This window comes from Meleagris gallopavo, chromosome 22 (genome assembly GCF_905368555.1).
Source record: "Meleagris gallopavo chromosome 22, MGAL_WU_HG_1.1, whole genome shotgun sequence".
Lineage (NCBI taxonomy): Eukaryota > Metazoa > Chordata > Aves > Galliformes > Phasianidae > Meleagris > Meleagris gallopavo.
The window spans coordinates 8,121,005-8,142,411 of record NC_139425.1 but is presented as its reverse complement, the minus strand read 5'-3'; the positions used below and the strand labels follow the sequence as shown (position 1 = coordinate 8,142,411).

The following is a 21,407-nucleotide window of genomic DNA, read 5'->3' as shown; positions in this document are numbered from 1 at the left end:
GAGATAACAGTTTGTGCAGCTGTGCCATCCTTGCTTGCAGGAACGCCAAAACTGTGGCAATGTGACACTGAGAGCAGAGATGGAGAAGTTTTTAAGTTTTTTTTAGTAAAAAACAGAAAAGCGATGCGATGGGTGGTTGTGGGGATGTGGGTGTGGAAGGGACGGAGCCAAGAGAGGAGGGGGCTGCCCGAATCGCAGCCCCGGGGGAGGCAGGGCCGTGCGTGGGGCAGCCCCCGACCAGAGGAGCCCAGCGGCGGCGGCACGGCGGCGTTAGGACCCTGCGGAGCGCTGCCTGCCGGCGGGATGGGCGTGGCCACGCTCCGAGCCAATCAGCTCAGCGTTTCGTCCCGTTTCATTTGCATCCCGCCGACACTCAACCAATGAACGAGCGAGCCGCTGGCGGCGCCGCTCTCCGAGCCGCCCCGCCCGGGCTGCCGAGGCGCTCGCGGCTCATTCGGAGAATGGCCGCGGCCGCTGCGTGCGGCTCCCCGGCCCCGCGGCCGCCCCGCGAGCAGCCGGCACCGCCTCCGCGGAAGCGGGGGGACTCCCGGCGGCGGCAGGCCGCGCTCTTCTTCCTCAACAACATCTCCCTTGACGGCCGCCCGCCTTCCTGCCCGGAGGCTGAGAAACCGCCGCCTCCACTCGCGGGCCCGGGAGAAGCGGAGGAAGCGGTCGAACCGGCCGGAGCCCCCCCGCGTCTGCTGTCCCCACCGCGGGCGCCCAACGGGCCCCCTCCCGCTCTGCTGCTGCCGCCGCCGCCCGCCGCATCCCCCGCGGGGCTGAAAGGGGACGCGGAGCCGCCCCGCGGGGGCATCGCGCTGCTGCTGGGCGGCCCCCTCTGCCCGCCCGCCCCCCCCGGACCCCCCGCGTTGCTGGGCGCCGTCAAACCGGGGGCCGCGGGGCTGCTGAGCCCCACGCAGAGCACCGGCTTAGCGTTGGAGGTGCAGCGGCAGAGGTGAGTGAGGAGAGGGCTTCCCGGCTCCTCCCCGCTCCGCGGAGCCCGGCCCCGTTGGGGCGTGGGAAGCCGAGGAGAGAGCGGAGCTTTCCCAGGGCCCTCACCCTGCCCGGTGCCCCCGGGGGGTGGGGAACGAGCGTGGGAAAGCCGCGGCCCCGGGGGAGGAGGGGGGCGTGGGACGCGGGGCCGGGGGAGCACCTGCAGGGGGCGGGCGGGGCAGCCGCGGGGCCGCTCCGATCGGGGGATGCTGCCCTCATCCTACGGGAGCGCCTCGCTCAGCCCCGGGGTGCGGAGTTCCCGCTGTGTGGCCGGGTGGCTCCTCTCAACCCCGCTGTGCCGGCGTTCTGCTCGGTGGAAGGCAGCTGGTCCGGCTGGGATCTCGGGGATTTGAGCTCTAAAAGAGCTCCTTCTAGGCCGTTTCTTGCATAAAGAGCTTTGTAAAGTGAGCTATGACCCCCAGAGCCTGCCGATAAGGAGGACAAAACCGATGGCACCAATTCTCTGTGGTCCATAGAGCTGCTCTGTCAGGGGCTGATGTCCGTGCTCCAGAGCTGGGAGCTGCGGTGCACTTAGCGGTGCTGCCTTTGGGCGCGCAGCCGGGTGTGCCGCCTGATCGCGGGAGGATGAGCAAAGCCAGAGAGCAGCAGCCCTGTGAGTAGGGGTGTGGGGTCCTCCTCCAGGGCTTTAGGGTGCTGAGCTGTTCTTCTCTTGAATGCTCTTTGGTTTAATGTTGCGGACGATGATTTTGAGCTTAGCATCAGGAGCTTGAGAAGTAGAGAGATTTCTGTGACGTTATTTGTTCCCTCTCTTTTCCATGCCAAGTCAATCGGAAGCTAAGAAAATACTCTTTAGTACATCTTGTTCGATGTCCTTTCTGCCTCTCTTGGTATCTCATCTTGAGCTGTTATGCTCCACCAGGGGCTCCAATCAATCCAGCTGAAAAGAAAGATTGAAATGGGAAATGAAGGTAGAGAGAAGCATGCAGAGATAACCAGAGGAGTGAAAGGGCTTCTGTGTGAGCAGTGACAAAACAGGCCAATATTTCATCTTGGGGAAGAGATGGCTGCAAGAGCATAGGGCATTGCATTCAGCATTTGTCTGCTTGTATCTCTGATCTGTGTTATGCACCATAACCTGCCTACGGGACGTGGTAGGGAGTTCCTGAGATGCTCTATGGCTGTCAGGTCCTTTAGGATGGAAACTTCCAGCAAGAGCTGGGTGTGTGCTGGCAGCACTCCTTGGAGGCATGGTTTAATCTGAATGCTTTGCTTCATAGTGCTGCTTCAGAAACTGAATGACTTAACCTCCCACTTTTGTTTCCCTTCAGGTATCTTCTGTTACTGGCATCTTAAATTACAATGCTGTGTGTGTATTGCTTCCTTACCCGCCTTGTTCTCCTCCCTTCTCCCTTTCCACCTTACTCTGTTCTTTTGTTCTGTCAAAGAACGAGTGGAACAACGGGCATCAGAAATGACTGAGTTAATCTAAATCATTTCAAAGTGGGAGTGGGAGTCTGAGCAGCAGTGGTAACAGCAGTGCTTTGGACCAACTCTGCTTGGAAGCGTTGATTGGATGCTGTATTGCTGACATAGGTGTGATCAAATCAGTTCCCTGTGTGCAACAGAAGTGCTAGATCAGGTTTTCCTGCTGGTGATGGCTAATGCAGTGTTTTGTCCTGCTGTCAGTTCTGCAGCTGCTTTCATTTTGAGAAACATTTATTAAAAAGAAGAAAAGCACATATCCTGTGCTAATACACGTTTTTTGGAGACGGATGAAACATAATGCTTAAAAGCTGTAATTTCTAAGCCTTCTGTACAATAGCCTGGGCAGGCATGGTGCTGTTAGGGAAGCAGCAGTACTGATTGGGGGCTGTGAGCTGCGACCTCTGAGCTGTGGCTGTGGGCTGCTGTGCTGCTCAGGGCTGAACACAAACACCTCCTTTGCCTGGGCTGTATTTAAAGCTCAGCTGAGATGTTATGGCTGCACTCTGCTCCCCAGCAGCATTGCTTCAGCAGACTTCTCCCACGCTGTGCCCACAGGTGAATGCATGTGGCCAATAGCAAATGCCTGACAACACATAGCTGCCTCTGTTATTGATTGCCTGTCATTTCCAGCCAGGTACATCCATCAGTCAGCAGCAAGGGGTGTGCCTGGCAGCTGTAATTCTTGACTCTGAAGCCTACGGCATCTCAGCGTGCTGCCTTAAAGCGTAGTTTGTTTGGTTTGCAGTCTGGAGTACTTCCCTCCATTCTCTTCCTTCTGTCCCTCCCAGCTGGTGCCTCTCTTTTGAGCCATAGCACTTGGGTTTTGCAAAGCCCACTCTGAACAGAGCCATACACTGGATTCTGTGTGCACATGAGGGTGAATACTGACATCTGAGGTTCTCAGTGCTTCTTGCATAGCTTTGCTGAGTACGGAAGTCTGCTGCAGTTTAATTGCAAGACAATGCTTTTGCTTTGGATTTGGGTATGGCTTGCTAGGCCTTTTGTTTCAGGAAAAAAAAAAGGGAACATTAATTTCACAAATTCTGTACTGTGATGTGCGTGCAAACTATGAAATTTGAGTTTTTCAATGAGGTACTGTTGATAAGGCAGGTGGGAGGTACTAGCAGGGCTGCAGCTGAGCTCTTTGGATACAGAGCTATTAAACTCTTAACCTTTGGTTTGTAGATACCGTGTGTACAATTTACTCTTTCAACCTGTAAAGATGATGTTGGCTGATGTGAAGAGATCTTGGCTTATCATGGAAGTGCAAGGGAAGGGAAAGTGTTTCACCAGGCAGTGCCCAGGCTTGTGGGAAGCACTGAGATTGTAACACAAGAAGCTTCTGCAGGAGCTGCAGCACCTTGGTTGGAAGCAGCTGCCTTCTGGGAGCACTGCCCTTGGGTTGTTTGTTGGGTTTTTCCTTTAACTTGGGAGTTTTATTGTGCCAAAGGCTCTTATTTTAGCAAGGCACATGATGAGATGTATCATCTCTCAGGGAAGTACTTGAATATTTCCATAATGTATAATGTCCTCAGTGACATCTCTTGCATTTCACATGTTTGTTTTGGTCAGCATTTTGGTCATTTTAGCAAACAGAACGTGAAGCACAAGGGGGAACCACACTGGTTCCAGCTAGAGACACCCACAGGACATGGCAGAGCCCTGGGGAGCAGCGTTCTGGCCAGGACCTCCTGCTGGCTTTGGGAGCAGCAGCCCCAGAGGGCTCTCCAGAGGTGTAAGTGTGCTTTAGGAGAAGTGGGCTCTGGGCACTGCAGCCTTACATCTGCCTGCCTGCCTTGGGGCTTTGTTGCAACAGACTGCTTTCGTAATGCTTGCTAGAAGGCATCGTTTTCTTCTTGGATTGTCGAAACACCCTTAGTACCAGAGCAATGTGATATATGGGCACTGCTTCCGATTAGCATTAGGTCAGGTCTTAATCTTATGTGGTTGTGAACCAGCAATGAGGCAGCAGCTACTGTGACAAAGATCTACAGTCACTTATTTCCTTGTTAGTACTTAAAATCTTACAGGCTGAGTAAGCTCCCTATGTGCTCTGCCTCCACCTCCAGTCTTGCTGCAGTTTCTTGTCTCCTCGTTTGTCCCACGTGCTGCATGCTCCATTCCTTGCACGGGGCTTTGCTGCTCTGCGAGGAGTGCAGGGTTTGCTTGTGGGTTTGGGACCAGCAGGAAAGCCCTGCAGCCCTTCAGTTTTGCAAACAAACCTTGAATAAGTACACAAAGGTCAAAGATTTGGGACCTCCTCTCTAACCCTGAGGTATGCCACATAGCCCCACTCCATGCTTTGGAGTGTACTTTGTGTACTCAAAATCATGTATTGCACCAAATATGTGGTGATGACAGTGGTTTGAATGTAATTTACTATCAACGTGGTCTAATTTCTATGTCTGTAGTTACTGCAGAGGTGTTGCTGCCAGTGAGCTGTGCTCAATCTGCTTTGGAGGAGCAGCAAATGCTTAAGTCACTGATAGCAGTGAGGCATGGGGTGTGGAAATAGGGATTCTCACACATTACAATGCAAGCTTGGAAGCAGCAAGTGTCTTCCAGACTGCCTATGTAGTAGCAGTTGAGAAAAACTAAGCTTAAAGATGGGATCAGATTCCTGTAATCCTCTGATGGCAGTGCTGTTACCCAGCCACAACAGCACAGTTCATTGTGGGTTGTTGGCTCACCCGTGAGGAAGGGAAAGCCACACTGTGATTGTGCATGGTGTGCCCTGACAAAGCAGATCTGACCGGTGTGTCTCCCTATTGAAAGCGAGGTTTGGGATCTGGGCTCCTTGAGCAGATCACCTTTGGCAGTTGTCAGTAAGCCTGCACAAACCAGTAGCTGATTTTTGTCATCGTTACGTCAATAACTCAGTCTCTTGACAGCTGTGATTGCACTGAGGTATGCGGAACACCTTACAAGGGGGCAGCCATACAAGTAACTTTGGAGTGAGAAATAAGAAACCAAATTTTATTAGCCCTAATTTTATGCTGTAATTAAAAATTCCTGACCTCATCTGTTCTGCTCATCTATTAGCAGTGTGCATTGTGAAGGAGCAGCAGAGGATCTGAGCCCACCTGCTGATTTTAGCCAAGTGCCCATGGGTGTGTGTGTGCACCATAGCATCCTGCCCCCTGGAGAAGGGCGAGGAGTGCAGCTCATGGTGTTATGGGATGGAAGGACACAGATATTAAGAAAAAATGTAGGCCGGGTGTGGGTCATTCTTCTTCCTACTCTTACACCTTTCTTTTTTCTTTTTCTTTGATCATCTGGTTTGCTTCCTCTCTCTTGTGGTCTCCTGGGTGTCCACATGTGGCCTGGCCTCTAGGTGGGCTGGGGACCCTGCCCTGAGCCTCCTGAAAGACTGCTCTACAGTCAGAGGCCGTGGCTTGCACAGCTTTTTCCTTTCAGTTTGCAGGACACTGAGGGATTACTGGTTCTATACATAGAGTGCTCTGAGCTGTGTCCTGTCCTGCTGGGAACACTTAAGAGCTGGGTTAACCTCTGGCCCAGGATCCAAGAGCTGTTTCTCTTTGTTACTTCCCTGCTGATACGAATGTGAGGCTGGAAGCACTGAGAAGTGGGGTTCTTTCAGTGGGAAATCTATCAGAAGGGTAATTAGGGCTGGCTGCTGCCTGCCAGGATGGGAGTGGAAATGAAACTGAGCACACATGGTTGGGTTTTATCTGTTCTGAAGGTGTCTGGTTGGTGCCTGGTCAGCTCAGAGCAGTGCTGTTGGATTCTGTGTGCACGCAGATAACGAGGCCTGGCTTAACCCAGGATTCCTCATCTTGACCCTTATCTCTGGGCACATGCTCTGTGTGGTGCAGTCCTGGGTGGGTCCTACTTTACTGACTCAAAACAGTGAGAAAGCACAAAAGGGAGGCCTTGATGAGGGCTGGATGGACAGACAGACACAAACCAACCCTCCGGAGCTTGTCCAGGAGCAAGCTGTGTTGGCTCTCAGGTGGTTTGAACTTCCCTTAGGGTCCTGCTGACATCAAAGTTTTAATATTGACTGCTTTGATGTCTAATTGCCAGGCAGATTGTGGTGTGTAAGGTAACCAAGTTCTGGTTTTGGCTTTCTGCTGTTGTATTGAGGTCGCACTTGGCAGCAGGTGCTCTGTGTCTTGACTTGAAGTCTTTTGAACTCAGATCAGAACAAGGGGTGTTATCCTGGGTGACTGCTTAGCACAGGGTGCGTGGCTCTGCTGTTCTTCATTGGGCAGGAGCAGGGCTGCTGCATGACTCTGTGCTTCCTGTAGGTGTGAACTGACTGTGTGAGAAGAGCACTGAAACTAAGACAGGTTGCAAGCTAAGTGCGGACAACTCAAAAAAAAAAAAGCCTTAGTTTGCAGCTTACTGCACTGTGTAATAAAGAAGTGCTGCTGTTAGCACCACTCCAACAAGGCTTTGGTGCTGCAAAATGTTTGCTTGAGCACGCAGTGTGCAGTGTGCTCTGGACCAGTGAGACCTCTGAGATTGGAGGAGAGCATCTCTGGCGCGTTGAATTTCTCCGGAGTGACAGCTTCACATGAGGACAGAAAATCTCAGCTGAAGTGCAGCTAAAAATGAAGTTTCCTGTTGGCACAGCAGGGATGAGTCATTGTGGCTCTGAGCAAAGGGTCAAGATCCTTTCACTGCAGCAGCACTTGATGAGATGTGCTCTTGCAGCGCCATGGGATCAGGTGCTTTGTGCTCTCATCCCTGTTGTCATTGGCTTTGGGTTTGCTTTTGCTTTTCCTGTTGGAATTTTGGGTGTTCCTGTTTGGAGCCAGGAGTTGGACTTGTTGGTCCTTGGGGTCCTTTCAGCTCAGGATCTGTGGTTCCATGACAGCAGTGGAGTCACTGACAGCTGTGTTCATGTCATAACATTTGAGATAGAAAACATTTTCATGAAATGTTTTGTAGGTCTGTTGGTTTGTTTGGTTTGGTTTTTTTTCCAAATTACAGGATAAATGCCAGAGTAGACTAAAGCACCCGTATGTGAAAGCATTGAAGCTTTCACTGGAAAGCAAAAATATTTTAAAACTGAAGCCTGGATGCTTATGTCCATTTATAAGCAGGAACCAGATCACGTTCACATCCAGAATGCCATCGGGCCTCTTGTGTAGCAACAAAGCTGTGTGTTTGGGTTGCTTGTCCAACTTTGCTGTAAAAACTCATCCATAGCTGCTAGCAATTAAGAAATCCCACTTTATCTACCCTCCTTGCCCATGGCTCCCCACATCTAACTGCTTTTGGTCTAGGGCTGGATGTTCACTTTCAAGCTTTAGGCCTTGGTTAACCCAGCATCCTACACATATGTCCCGTAAGCTTCTCCCAAGTTGGCTTCCATGGTGATTTTTTTTTTTTTTGTCTGTCAGTTGAGTTATGATATCACTTTGTTACTGGCACTGGAATACACATGGTTTGTGCTAAAACCACAGCACGTTGCATGCTTAGAGTGGAAAACATAGAGTTTGACAGTTGTGGTGTTGGTTGAATCCGAGGACCTTCTTCCTATAGAAATTGCAGCCAGTTTCTTTGTAGAACTCTGTCAATAAACTTAACTGTCACACTAACTCACAAGGTTCCTACTGTTACTCTCTTTGTATCTTCATCTGGGGATTTCAGATGGACCCTGAATACACTTTGCTTCCTCCAACAGCCCTCCCTGCTATTCTCTCTGTCCGTGTTACTGAGCTCACATCCCAGACTCACGGTCTGCTACTGGAGCAGCACTGTGTTCTGGGGCAGGAGTGAAGCTACAGATGTTCTGTCATCATACAGATGTGTGTGTTGATGTGTTTTGGTAGGCTGATATAAAATGCCTTGGTCTGTGTAGAGAACTTTTTGTGACTTTTCTGATAAGATTTCAGATGTGTTTCTGGAAGCTTTTTAGGCGTTTAGCTTAGAGGTAGGTGTTCTTTTGTGTTGAGTGGTCTTGTTAATGAAGCCAATATAAACATGTACCCAAAGACTTCAAAGTTCCTAGCAGGGAAAGCAAGTTCTTGGCCTTTTTAGGAATGTGGAACTCATTGGAAGAGTGTTTACCTACAAAACAAATCCAAGAAAAGCTGCCATTTGTCCTAAGAGCTCATACATCTGTTGCAGTTCATAAACTCAGAGGCCATGGAACTAATACTGTTCACTCTTCGTGGTGTTGTACATTTTACAGAAGGCGTTTTATCTCCCAGCGCTGCTCTCTAGACTTTTTAGAAGACATAGTGGAATATGCCAGTGTACAAAGGTACTTTTTTCAAAAGCAGCATTAACCTTGACTCGTTGCATGCAGTCCTCTCCTCCCTCCACCCTCTTCCACGCCAGTATCTGAGGTCCTGCATGCTAGTGCTGCCATCTAATCATAAATCTGGCACGGTTTTTCCTTTTTTTATTGTTTTTCAGAGCACTTAAGTGTTTGGGCTTTGTCTTATAATTGCAGAACCAAGCATATATCTGGGTCACCGAGGCACAAGAACTTGAAGAAGATGCACTTCATCAAGAACATGAGGCAGTATGACACGAAGAACAGCAGGTAACAACTGGAGATCAGCTGTACCCTCGTACTTGTGTGTAATGGGATGTGCCCATAAACAAGCTCTAGTTCCGTGTGGTTAGCTGGTTAACATCAGTGGGAATAATGCACTGTCTCTGTGGTCTTCCTAATTTTAAACATGTTTTATGTTGAAGGCAATGGGTATTTGTATCTGCTACATCTGCAGCAATTTGCTGATGGTTCTGCCACTCCATGAGGAGAAAGGAAGGAGGTTAAGCCATTCAGCCCTAACACCATCCTCCTTTCTAGCACAAAGAGGAGTCCCTCTTGTGTTTCATAGAAAACTGCTTTGTAACTTCTGGATCATAATTCTTATCCTGATCTTTTCCCATCTGTTTACAGGATTGTATTAATCTGTGCTAAACGAACGCTGTGTGTGGCTTTTTCTATCCTACCTTATGGGGAGAGTTTACGTATCAGGTAAGTTGCCTTTAACTGTGCTATTGTTTGTGAAAGGTCTTAAATGAGTATATCTGCTATAGATCTGCATCTTTCTTTACTGGGAAGCCCCTGTATAGTGAAGCTATAAATGAGGTTTAAGATGCTCTTCTATTTTTTTCACCTCTCTGAAGCCGTGAATGTCACTGTCCACAGTCTAGGCCAAATAGAAGCAGTGTAGCCTGATTGATACTGCTTTTAACAGCTGTACTCCATTTTTTGCGTGGAACTGTAAATAGGGTCAAATATGAGAAACAAGTCCTGCTAATTAGATTTCCTCACAGCTTTGCTCAGTTTCTCGTGAACTGTTGATTCTGTGAAGGTCTGACCTACAAGTACACTATAGAAAATCATTTTATTTTAATCCACTTTGCCAAAACAATTGTGTTGTCACTTCTGTCCTGTACGTAACATACGGCAGAAGGAAACGGATGTTTAGTGGTGGGAATTGTATTGTATTCAAATACACTTGCTGTAAAAATAGTTGATGGGAAAACGTTTAATGGAAAAGCAGCAAGGTTGCTGATGTTATTTTAGGGCACTTGTGAGCTCAGTGTTATTTTGCTTGTGTGGAAGCTGGCAATGCTGTTCTTCAACTGAAAGCTGTCTTTGTGCTGGAATATAGGTGACGATGCTGCATGCTGCCATCACTGAAGCAGAGTTCTGGTAGCAGCTCTAATTCCCAGTGTGAGCTTGTGTGCTCAGTGGCTGGAAAATGGCAATAGAAAGGCCAGCTTCTGATCCTGGAAAACTAGTCATATAAATCATGCTTGCTGCTGAGTGTTTGAGCATTTCTGTCTTATCAGTGGTTTGTCTTACGCAGAAGGACCATACCTAAAAATAACCCCTTTTTTGATGGGCACATTGCTGCAGATTTGACTTTTAGAATGAGATGAAGTGCGATTCTTGATTTAATAAAACATCTCCATGTTTGGAAAAAAAGTAGTGAAAAATTAGTACTTACTTGGAGATGAGGTTGGTGGACAGTCCAGTTCATGCATAGTGGAGCTCCGACCCTGTGGTGCTGGTGGAGGCACAGGGCAGGCCCTGGTCTTCACCTTAAGGGCAGCTGAGTTCATGCTGTGTTTTGCAACAGTGCATTTTCTTGTCTGCATTTAGTGATCTGAAGATGGATGGACAGAAGCAGCGACATCCTTCTGGGGGCGTTTCAGTCTCCACTGAGATGGTCCTTGGAATGGAAGGAGTAGAGCTGGGGGCGGATGGCAAGGTAAGAAAATCCTTTTTTCTCCTGGTCTGTAATGCTGATGCCTGGTGTGGGGTGATGGGTGGGTCAGCTGGCTGCTTTCACCTCTGTGACTGTTTGATCCAGGGACAAATCGCTTGCTTTACGTAGCACTTCTATCAACTGAGAACTGTAACTTATCAGAGCAGTGGAAGTCTGCTTAGATCCTTAAAGTTTTGAATGTTTGACTTGTGATAATGCTTCCGAGGAGGCTGTCAGTTCTCTGGTCATTTCTGCCTCCGTTTCTGGAGAATTGTCTTCGCTGGCATCTCAGACAATATTTGAATAATTTTTTTAAAATGATTTTTTTTAAAGGATGAAATGCATACCTCTTCAGTTATATTTCTATATTGCCAGAATTTTATTGATGTGATTTCTTTTCTTACATCCCCAACAACACTTTCATACTGAAGACCACAAAAGCAAAGTATAGGCTTTTCAGGCTTAGGTTTTTCCTCCCAGCCCCCAGTTTCAAGGTCCTCACTCTCACAGGGGATCTCTGAGTTGTAGAATCCTATATGTCTGGAAATAAGCTTTCAGTATTTTTTTTTCCCCATAACTAGTACAACTTTCTTTTCTTGAAGGTTGTGTCCTATGCAAAATTCCTGTACCCAACCAACGCCCTGGTTGTTCGCAAGGCTGACAGCCATAGTGCTGTCCCTTCCTCCAGAGCTGGTGCTTCACGGAGTCTTCCTGGGTCAAGATATAAACCTGTGACTGCAAAAATGATACCAGCAGGAACAGAGATCGGTAAGGATGGCTGCCAGCATGCTCACCACTTCTGCACAGAGCAGAAAGGTGGGAAAGAACCGTTTGTCAGAAACAACTGCAAGTGGTGAAGTGTTTGGAAGGAGACTGCTTAGAGCTGAGCGGAGAAGGCTTGTTAGTGAAGTGTAAAGGACGAGCCTTAGGACTGAGGGACTTGTATGCATTCCTTGCATCCTCTTTGTATCTGATGTAGCTGATGCAATTCAAGGACTGCAAAGCATTTCCTTGGAAATGTGAAGCTTAATATTGCTCAGCAAGAAACATCTGGTGTGCATGGGTACAGATGGCCTTCCTTGCCTTCTAGCAGTGTAACGATGCACAAATCAAAGGCTTATGTTAAACTGTGTAGAAGAGCAAACCTGACAATGCTATCATCTGCTAGATTTGAGCAACAAACCACGTTTGTGCAGTTCTCTGTGCATACTTGTGGAAGACAAACTGTTAGTTTGCACCGTCTAAAATGGTGTTGGGCATATGTTGGAGACAGCTTGTTTGCTTTGTATATCTAATGCCTGACACATACAGAATGCAAATGGGTGACCCTAGCTGCAGCTTGCCTTCCTGTAGGGTCTGCGAAGACTTGTAGTGTTTGCTGTTTGAACACTTTATTAAAAAGGAAACAGGAAATTTGAAGTTCTATGGCTCAATGTTTTGCTTTCCTCGTTCCTTCAGGAAACGAAGCCGGGGAAGTGGCAGAGTACGATCCTAATCTTCTGGATGATCCTCAGTGGCCCTGTGGAAAACATAAACGGGTTCTCATCTTTGCCTCTTACATGGTGAGTGGTTGTGTACCTGAGCAGAGAGAGTGCCTGAGAGATCCTCCTATAAACAACTTCCCCTGGGGAGAAAAAGTCCTTGAGGAAGCAGTTGTGGCTTCTTAAGAGCTGACTGGGAGATGCACAAGTGGTTGAGTTTGTATGCTGAGCTTGTCAAGGACCGACTTGTCATATCTCTGTGTTGGCATTTATTTATGGTAACTTTGCTTACTCGTTTGTTAAGATTTTTTTTTCTGAGGCTGAGACTCAATCTGGGCTATTACCTGGACATTAGAGAATTATAAAATAAAACTTGTTTTTACCTTTTGTCCTTGACAGACTTGTTCAGCTGTCAGTGCTGTTCACAGGACAAATAATTTTTCTTCCTGTGTTTCAGACAACAGTCATAGAATACGTGAAACCCTCGGACCTTAAAAAGGATATGAATGAAACCTTCAGAGAGAAGTTTCCTCATATCAAGTTGACACTGAGCAAAATTAGGAGGTAAGGAACAAGCAGTGAATAATGAGATCATCTACACAGTGCAATGCTGCTTTTATCTGTCACTTGTATGGAGCAAATACTAGATCTATTTATAGTATATATGATTAAATGCTAATCTCTTGTTGCTGGTTGAGCTGGCTGTAGGATGACAGGAATGCTTAGGTTGCTGAGAAAGAGTAACAGTTGGTTTTCATCGTTCAGCCTAGATGAGTTTTGCTTCATCAACGCTAATAGCCAATTAACAATGAAGTAGTATCAGCTTTGAAACAAATACTTGTAACTCAATTGTTTGGTTTTCATGCAGTCCTGCTCTTATCCAGTTCGTCTCTCTGGCTGTTTTCACCTTTCAATTACAAGTTTTGCTAATGAATGTAGTCTCAACAGTATTCTAGAATAAAACAAAAAAAGTCTGTTCTGGGAACTTGGTAAAGAAAAGTATTTCTTGAAGTATTTTTGAAGGCAGGACTGTGCACACAGAATTCCTCACCATCCAGGAAATGTCTGACTGTTCACCAATGAGATGTACTGTTACGCCTTCTGAGAGCTGTAATCCTGCTGGTATTACACCAGAGTTAATGCAATTAGTGCCTTCTGGAATAGCCAGCTTAGAACATGATACTGCTGAATCACTAGCACTGCAGTTCCCAGCTGAGGACAAGGTTTGCTCATTCAAAGTCTGGCAGTGCCCTGCGTGCTCCTCTTTCTAGTTGTTTCAAGCAGGGATTTTTGCAGAGAGCTTTGTAACATGGTGATAGCAATGAGAGGGAGCATCCTGCATAACGTTCACCTTCATGCAGAAGTGAAGAGCCATCTGCTGTGGGAGGGTATGAAGCAGTTTGCCTTCCCCCTCAGACCTGATTCTTCTGTGAGGTGTGTGGGAAACAGGCCTCCCTCTGCACAGCATTGATGTGATGGTGTGTAGGTCAAGGCAGTTGGGTCTTATGAATCATGAACCTGTTTATGATCTCAGAGGGATCTGTACAGCAACAGCCTGTGCTTCAGTGAAGGAGCTGAACTCGTAGTGTTCACGGTCAGATAAGGAACTGTGCTTTCACAGTCAGCCAGGTTAAATCAGTTCATGGATCAGCTCCAGCTTGCTGCCAACTGGGCTGCTCCAGTCTGGGATCATACCAGTCCTGGTTTTCCAACTAAGAGTCTTGAGTGCGTGCTCTTCTGAGTTTCCACAGTGAAACTCACACTGTAGGTGTGTACACGCTGAAGTGTACCTACAGCATCTTCTAAAAGCCGTTGTGTCTCAGAGGGTGTTTTTTCTTTTTTCCTCCCTGTTCTTAGTTTGAAGAGAGAGATGCGGAATCTGAGTGAAGAATGCAATCTGGAGCCAGTTACTGTGTCCATGGCTTATGTGTACTTTGAGAAGCTTGTTCTCCAAGGCAAACTCAACAAACAGAACCGCAAACTGTGTGCTGGTGCTTGCGTTCTGCTTGCAGCCAAGATCAGCAGTGATCTCAGGAAACACGAAGTTAAACATCTTATAGATGTAAGTACTACGAGGCATGTTTTGGGTGTGGTCAAAACCTTCCTTTTTCATACAACAAAGCAAAGATGAAAAGAAACAAGATTTTCAGCAATGCATGTTGCATTCAAGACTCTCTTTCAGTTAGTTTCAAGCTTCATCCGGGGCTCTTCCTTTTGGATGCTTTTTCTAATTTATGAAAAGCTCCTGAGTGATACAGTATAATGTCCTACTGATCTTACAGTGAGGGTTTTTTTGTGTCTAGTGGTTGCCTGGAAAACAGTAACTGTTGTGTGGGTGTGACAGCTGTGCTGATCTACATGTTTGATCTGTGCAGTACTTCTCTCTGGTCTTGCATCACTTATTCCTCTTTTACGCTGACTTAATCTGAAAGTGCATCGATAAATTCTGGATAACTGATTCTGTTTCTCCCTCTTTTTTTTTTTTTTTTTTTATTTCTCACTGTCATAGAAATTAGAAGAGAGATTCAGATTCAACAGAAGAGATCTTATTGGTTTTGAATTCACTGTCCTTGTAGCTTTGGAACTGGCTCTCTATCTTCCTGAAAACCAAGTGTTACCTCACTACAGACGGCTCACACAACAGTCTTAACCAAAGCTACACTCCAGCTGGCAGCTGGAGCTCTGCTGCTGACGTTGCCATTGGCCTTTGTGCCCTGGGAGCATCCTGCCAGCTCTAGCTCTCAAGTCTGCAGCGTGTTTTCAAACTGTTGAGGTTTGCATTATGGACACACATGTGAAGTCTGGGAGATGGTACGAGAAGAGATGTTGAACTTCATTTTGTTTTGGACATTTAAAGCACAAATATTCACCAGTCAGCTGTCATGGCTGCTGATTATTCCTTATTTATCTTTTCAGTTTTACTAAAAGTGTTCTTCCCTATGAAGAATCCTATGGTATTGTTTCTTTTTTTTTTTTTTTAAGCTTTTATTTTATTCCTTGAAACTAAAGGAAGCATCACTTCCATTCCAGTGCACCATAAAGTCCAAATGTTTCCAAGAGTCTTCTTGCATTTTTACATTAATGGAACACATACTTTATTTTTTTTTAAAGATGTGCCTAAAACTGGCTGGTCTGGTACCAGTACTTTTTAAGTTAGTTATGTTATTTCATAGAGAATCCTGAATTTATATAGCCATTTATTCTTTACCTGCATTGGCCTTGCATATAAGGAAAACAATTCCAGTATATCTGCACTAGTGATACCCATGGCATCTGTCCTATACTATCTATAACTCGACTGAAGTTGCTGTTTCAATTTAGTTAACTATAATATCTTAAAAGACATACATTTTATTTAAAGATTGTTTTGAAATGTGTCATGAAACACCACCTGTTGAACTAGGTAGTTGCAGCAAGGTGATTACCAGCCCAGTTCACTCTTAAATGAAAGATGAGTGCTTTTGACCAAGAGCAACTTGGTCTAAAAATACAATTTCTTACATTGATTTGTTTCTGAGTTCTATAGTCTGAACTAAGCACCTTTTCCAGTAGGACTGTATTATATATGGTCTTACATGCTCTGAGCAAGTACTTAAGTCAGTAAGTCAGTAATGCTATTTCTGCCAAACCAAGCCAATGACAAAAAGCATGCTTGATATTGAAAATGCTACTTTTTTTACTCCGTTCTTCCAAGCATTGTATCACTGTGATGGTCCTCATAATACTAGCATTTGTTGCACATCTGAACAGCTACTTACCAGCTGGTGTCAGGCAGCACCCCACTGCTTACACAGAGGTTAATAAGTTCTTTGACCATTGACTATTCCTTCATTTGTTCTTAAAATATCCAGGTTGAGAATGAGCTTTGATTACATGTGGAACCTTCTGTGATATTGGCTCTTGGTTTTATTTTCTGAAGCAATATTATATTACAGATAGCTGTGTCCATTTGCAAGAAGCAAAACTGATGCTTGGCTATTAAGACTGAGAAATTTGTAATTTTTTGAATTTGTAATTGTTTGACTTCTAAATGGAAATGCTACACCTTGTATTGAGGTATGGGTACCTGCTATCCAGTATGTAAAGTAATGTAAATTTCTGTTCCTTGTATTAGATGTTGTAGGCAAAAACAAAGTTGAATCTTTGTTCTTCAGCCATGTTTTGCCTGAAGCTAATTTTGCTTCATTAGAGTTGCAGCAAAGTGTATTGGAGCTCCTTCCTCTTTATGTAGGGCTCAAATTGTACTTTTCATATGTAATAACCACACTGACTATTGACTCCTTTGTAACTGTGTTCAGCTGTACGTAGCTTCAAGTTATTTGTGTAAATTTAATATGCTTCTGGCTTCTCTTTAACACAGAAGGACTTTCCAGTCTTTGTAAATGAGATGGCAGGTAATAAGGTAGGCTTGCCAATTATCTAACAGAAGGGTTTTAAAATTGCCTACTGGTTCAACTTTCTACTGAATATAACTGTCCTTGCATGCAATTAATAACAAAGTGCTAAAAATATATAGTGAGCCTTGGAATTAGTGAACAGACGTGAGCACAGCTGAAGTGGTCCACTGCTCCCTGTGTTCATGGGTAAGGAGGAAGAACTGAAATTGATCAAAGAAATTTTTCAGGTGGTATGTCCAGAAATTCATAGACCACTTTGCTTAGTGAAAATGAAGTTGGAGAATGTCTCTGGAGATTTTTTTCTACTTAGTGTATGAAGAGTTTTCTTTAACAATTAACTTTCTCCCCATATAGGGGAAAAAACGCATTTATTTTTGGAACAGTTCAGTCTGTATTCAGTGGAAGTTTGTCTAGTTGCAGTGGGTGTTTGGGCTGGAGTTCCTCTTGCAAAATGGGAACTATTGTTTACCATCATAAATGGGTAAGGTTTTGGTTATATTTTGGTGTGGTTTGCTGTTTTGTTTTTCTTCAGAAGAACAGATTCGGATTAGGAGTATTAATTGACAAAATGCTGTTTAAAAGTAATTCTAAACATTGGCTGAGGCCCACGCAGTGGTGCTGAGCCTGGAGGCTGTGTGGGGTGCAGGCAGATGCGACAGCGCAGTGAGGCAGCGATGTTGGAAAGGAGCACAAGCAGTGCTTTGGGCCAACAGCAGCCAGATGCAGCTTGTCAATGAGTACCTCTTTTGTGTTGTCTCTGCAGGATCAGTCCTGGAGCGATACAGTAGCTGTGTATATGTGTTTATTTTTGTTTCCAGTGCGTAGCTTCCAGCCCCGTTCAGTTCTTCCTTTGTGGCAGTATTAATCATTTCACCTAAAAGCTGCCACCATGTGGCGAAGGACTATTACTGCATTACCTATTAATAAACGGGACCCAAACCCTCCTCAGCTTCATCTGTGCCCAGAGCACTCCTAATGGGGCAGGTGTTGCAGTTCTCGACAAGAGGCTCTACCTTCTCGTGTAGGGAAGGAAAGGAAAAAAAAATAAATACTGTTATGTTTTTTTTTGTCTATGTTATTTATGAATCTGGCTTAGACCGTTCCATGTACTTTTATTTCCCCTCCCCCCCGTCAACTTGTGCGTTTAAGAAGCTGTGAAATAAAAACTGTTTTGATACGTGTTTTGTAACCAAACGTCGCGTTTCGGAATGGTGCTTGTGCTGCCGGGGGCGGGCAGGGGAGGCCTGATAATGCGGCCCGGGCCGCCTCTGAGGGAGCCTAACGCATCTGTGACGTCACGACGCCACGCCGGAAGTCCTCCCCCCGCCCGCGCTCTCATTTCCGCTTCCGGCGAGCAGCCCTTCCTTTCCGCCGCGGTGCGTGCGTGAGGTATGGCGGTGGCGCGCGGCTGGTCTGAGGGCAGGGCTTGGTGAGGGACGGGGGAGGGGAAACCGGCGCAAAAGGGCTATGAGAACCGGAGAGGTCCTGGGGGCTGGAAGGCGGGAGGGAGGATGACCGTAGCTCGGTTCGCAGCCTGCCGTGAGGCGGGGTGGGGGAGCTGTAGGGCCCGGGCCTCGTGGGACGGCGCTGAGCTCTGCCTCGCTCATTCCAGATCTCAGCGCTCGGTGCCCGGCCCGACCCACACACGATGCAGAACGACGCCGGCGAGTTCGTGGACCTCTACGTGCCTCGGAAATGGTGAGCGGTGCTGTGGTGGTTCCCGGGCAGAGAAAGGGAGCGGAGGCTGACGTTTGACCTATTATGTTTGGTGGGGGGGAGGGGAGGAGAATCTTATTTCAGTATTTCTACTTATCTACTATAAGTTTTTTTACAGCGAAGACTGTATTTGAAGAGAATACTCTTTTCTTGGGTTGCACAGCAGCCACCCTTACAGTGGCTGTGGCAGATGGTTTAGGGCTGCTTTCAAAGGAAACGTGTTTGTAGTGTAGTAGCATTTCTGCACTGCAGGCTGTTGCAGAAAACGTGTTAGATGATTGTTATCTGGGAGTGCATCATAAAGACTTACGTTGAGTCTGTAGAAAATGGACAGTGAGAAGGTTTTTTTTACATCTCATAAAGTGCACGTAAGTGGTTTATTTTGGGGTGATTTATTTTTTTAATTAGATGTTTTTGAAGCCAGTAATTTCTGAGCAAACTGAAAAACATGAATGTTTTTTGATAGCTTTCATGGCTCCTGGTGAAAAAAGGTATAGGAAATACATTTCTTAAGCATTTCAATGACTTAATGCTTTATGCATGTTAAAAAAAGCCAAATTATTACAGCATTTTGAAGGTCTGTGCTCGTGGCTGCACTGTATAGGAATAAACTGAGCCAAACTGTAGGGATGGTTGGCAGCTGAGAATGACTAAAGTGAAAGTCTCCATCAAACACTCTTAAAACTGAAGTCTGATTTTTTTTGTGCACTGCAGATTCTGAGCCTCATGTTGTCATTGTGAACTTGTGCAGCTATTGTTTTCATGTAAGTCTAGCTTTGACAGTCTATTTAAGTATACCTCCTTATTTACTCCCTAGCTCTGCCAGCAACCGAATAATTGGTGCTAAGGACCACGCTTCCATTCAGATAAATATTTCTGAGGTAAGTTTCTTAACAGGAGGGTTTGATAAGAGAGCAGTGCCTTTCAGTTTTGATAGAAGTTAGTAAATATGAACACTTGTTGTAAACCAGTAATGTACAAGTGTAGAGCCAGAGAGCTTTTGTACTTGCTATGGTACTACTGTGTCACTCCTGGTTACTTTTCAACCTTTTGATTGAAAATGACCTATTCCTGACCATTTAACTGTGTGACTAAATAAAACATCCAACTTTAGATATTTAGAATTAAAATTAGGGGATTTCTTTTCCTGAAGGAAAGAAGTGCTTAATTGTGGAAGATTGGTATCCTTTTCAGTTTTACCTGTCCAAGAAAGCACGTTTCTTATCCCGTTCTTCAATTTTGTATTCTTGTTGAATTAGAGCATGGAGTATTAAAAGAATTGAGAAGTTTTGTTTATTTCTTCTTGAGTGAGAGATCACGAGGCTACATTCCAATATAAATCAAGAGACCCTGCTGTTTAAAATCCATCTGACTTAGAACGTTTTAAAATTATTTTTGTTTGTGATTTCTTGTAACCGTTAGACAAATACACCCATTGTTCACTCTGTCCTTCAGTGATCCCTTGTTGATTGCTTTCCAAAGATCAGAGATTAGCAGAACTTGGAAACTAACCCACATGGTACTACAGTGTTCACTACGCTGTTTAATTTCATTATTTATATTGTTCACTCTTATTTCTCCCGTTAAATTTCTCAGTGATCGGATAAAATGAGACCATTCATGTCCTTCAACTTGGTCATTTTTCTTCCTTTGTAACAACACTGTACCCTTCAGCCCACACCTAAATGACCAAAGAATGGCCAGGGTTGGAAAAGACCTCAAGGATCAGGAATCTCCAACCCCCTGCCACATGCAGGGCCACCAACCTCCCCATTTCATACCAGCCCAGGTTGCCCAGGGCCCTATCCAACCTGGCCTTGAACACCTCCAGGATTGGGGCATCCACAGCCTCTCTGGGCAGCTTGACTTAATTAATTACCTTGTCTTAATTAAAAGAAACTTGAAAAAACAACTAAACAGGCAGTAATGTTTACCATTTTCTGTTGCATTTTGTAATGCTGTGTGATCCATTAGATGTTGTAGCTACGTTATGTAGTAAACAATACGTTTGTTTTGAATATATACCTTGTAGATTCTAACAGAAGTGTTTGCCTTGGGGTTTTGCAGAAAAACAAATAATGTTAGTGAGCTTTTGGCAAGTATGATGTAAGAATTCTGTAAGAATCTCTATGGAGTAATTTGCTTGTAATTACAGGTTGACAAGGTAACAGGCAGAGTCAATGGGCAGTTCAAAACATATGCCATCTGTGGAGCAATTCGTAGGATGGTGGGTATTTCCTTGAAACAATATGATTGTGGTCCTGTTTATACTGACCAGTGATTTTTTTTTAGTTTTGTTTGGCCCTGGAAAATAAGTGTGCTTTCAGCATGCTTTGGAGGAAAAGCTTTTGTTGGGATAATAAAGACAGAGTGAAGACATGAGCTAATTGACTTTAAGAGTCAGTTTCTTATGTTTTTCCCTCAGTTCTTTGATTTGGAGAATCATTTATGTTTGTATTTTTTAAAAATCTGTAGAAGATGCAAATGAATTTTTTTCTTCCAAGAATACACCAAGCAACTGATCCCTGGCTTTGTTTATCATTATTAGATATGATACTGTCTTAAATTTGTTAAAGAAGCACTTTGTGAAGCTTTCTAGAGTTCATCAGCAGTTCATTTGCTCAGAAATGTGTCTTGTTAATGCAAGTGTGTATTTTATCAAGTTCTGCTTCTTATTCTGAAGAACAAACAACTTAACAGCTTGTTTTAAAAACAGTAATCTGTGGCAATAAAATACAACGATCTGCTTTGGAAAAAAAAATAAACAACCTTGTGCAATTCACTGCTATTAGTAAGTGGTGCTGCTGCCTCTTTTCAGTCTGTGTCAGCAATCATTCATTCACCTAAGAATTATTGTTTTTCTTGTAGGGGGAATCAGATGACTCCATTCTGCGTCTGGCAAAAAATGATGGAATTGTTTCCAAGTATGTATGTTTATCTTTCCATAATAACATTTGCAGAGGTAACGTTCAGTCCAGATCCAAATTTCAGGATGAAAATGTATACGTTGTATTTTTAGAGTGCTTGCACAGTTGATCTGAAATACTTAGTGGAGCTGTTGAGGTGTAACAGCTTGTAATGTCTTTGTTTTATTTTCTTCTAGGAACTTCTAACGACTGAAACTGGTATGGATACATCGGATGTAAAATAAACAGTTCCAACCCATA

The 21,407-nt window shown here is 45.2% G+C and overlaps 2 protein-coding genes across 3 annotated transcripts; both read left to right on the top strand.

The window, feature by feature from the left end:
- Positions 1-192: 192 nt before the first annotated feature.
- Positions 193-17,701, top strand: CABLES2 (Cdk5 and Abl enzyme substrate 2). 2 transcript variants are annotated; one of them, XM_085241597.1, is made up of 10 exons: positions 193-955; positions 8,606-8,677; positions 8,870-8,962; positions 9,326-9,403; positions 10,541-10,649; positions 11,249-11,414; positions 12,105-12,208; positions 12,585-12,691; positions 13,985-14,189; positions 14,637-17,701. In XM_085241597.1, exons 1-10 carry the CDS (start codon positions 381-383, stop codon positions 14,775-14,777), a joined length of 1,650 nt encoding a protein of 549 aa, XP_085097723.1. In that variant the 5' UTR covers positions 193-380; the 3' UTR covers positions 14,778-17,701. The 2 variants fall into 2 exon arrangements, with proteins under 2 accessions (XP_085097723.1, XP_085097724.1); XM_085241598.1 differs by lacking the exon at positions 8,606-8,677 and having other exon boundaries at positions 196-955.
- Positions 17,702-17,808: 107 nt separating this feature from the next.
- Positions 17,809-21,407, top strand: RPS21 (ribosomal protein S21). Its single transcript, XM_003212012.4, has 6 exons — positions 17,809-17,913; positions 18,137-18,222; positions 19,058-19,121; positions 20,396-20,467; positions 21,109-21,164; positions 21,344-21,407. The coding sequence occupies exons 2-6, from the start codon at positions 18,173-18,175 to the stop codon at positions 21,351-21,353; spliced, it is 252 nt and encodes an 83-aa protein (XP_003212060.1). The 5' UTR covers positions 17,809-17,913; positions 18,137-18,172; the 3' UTR covers positions 21,354-21,407.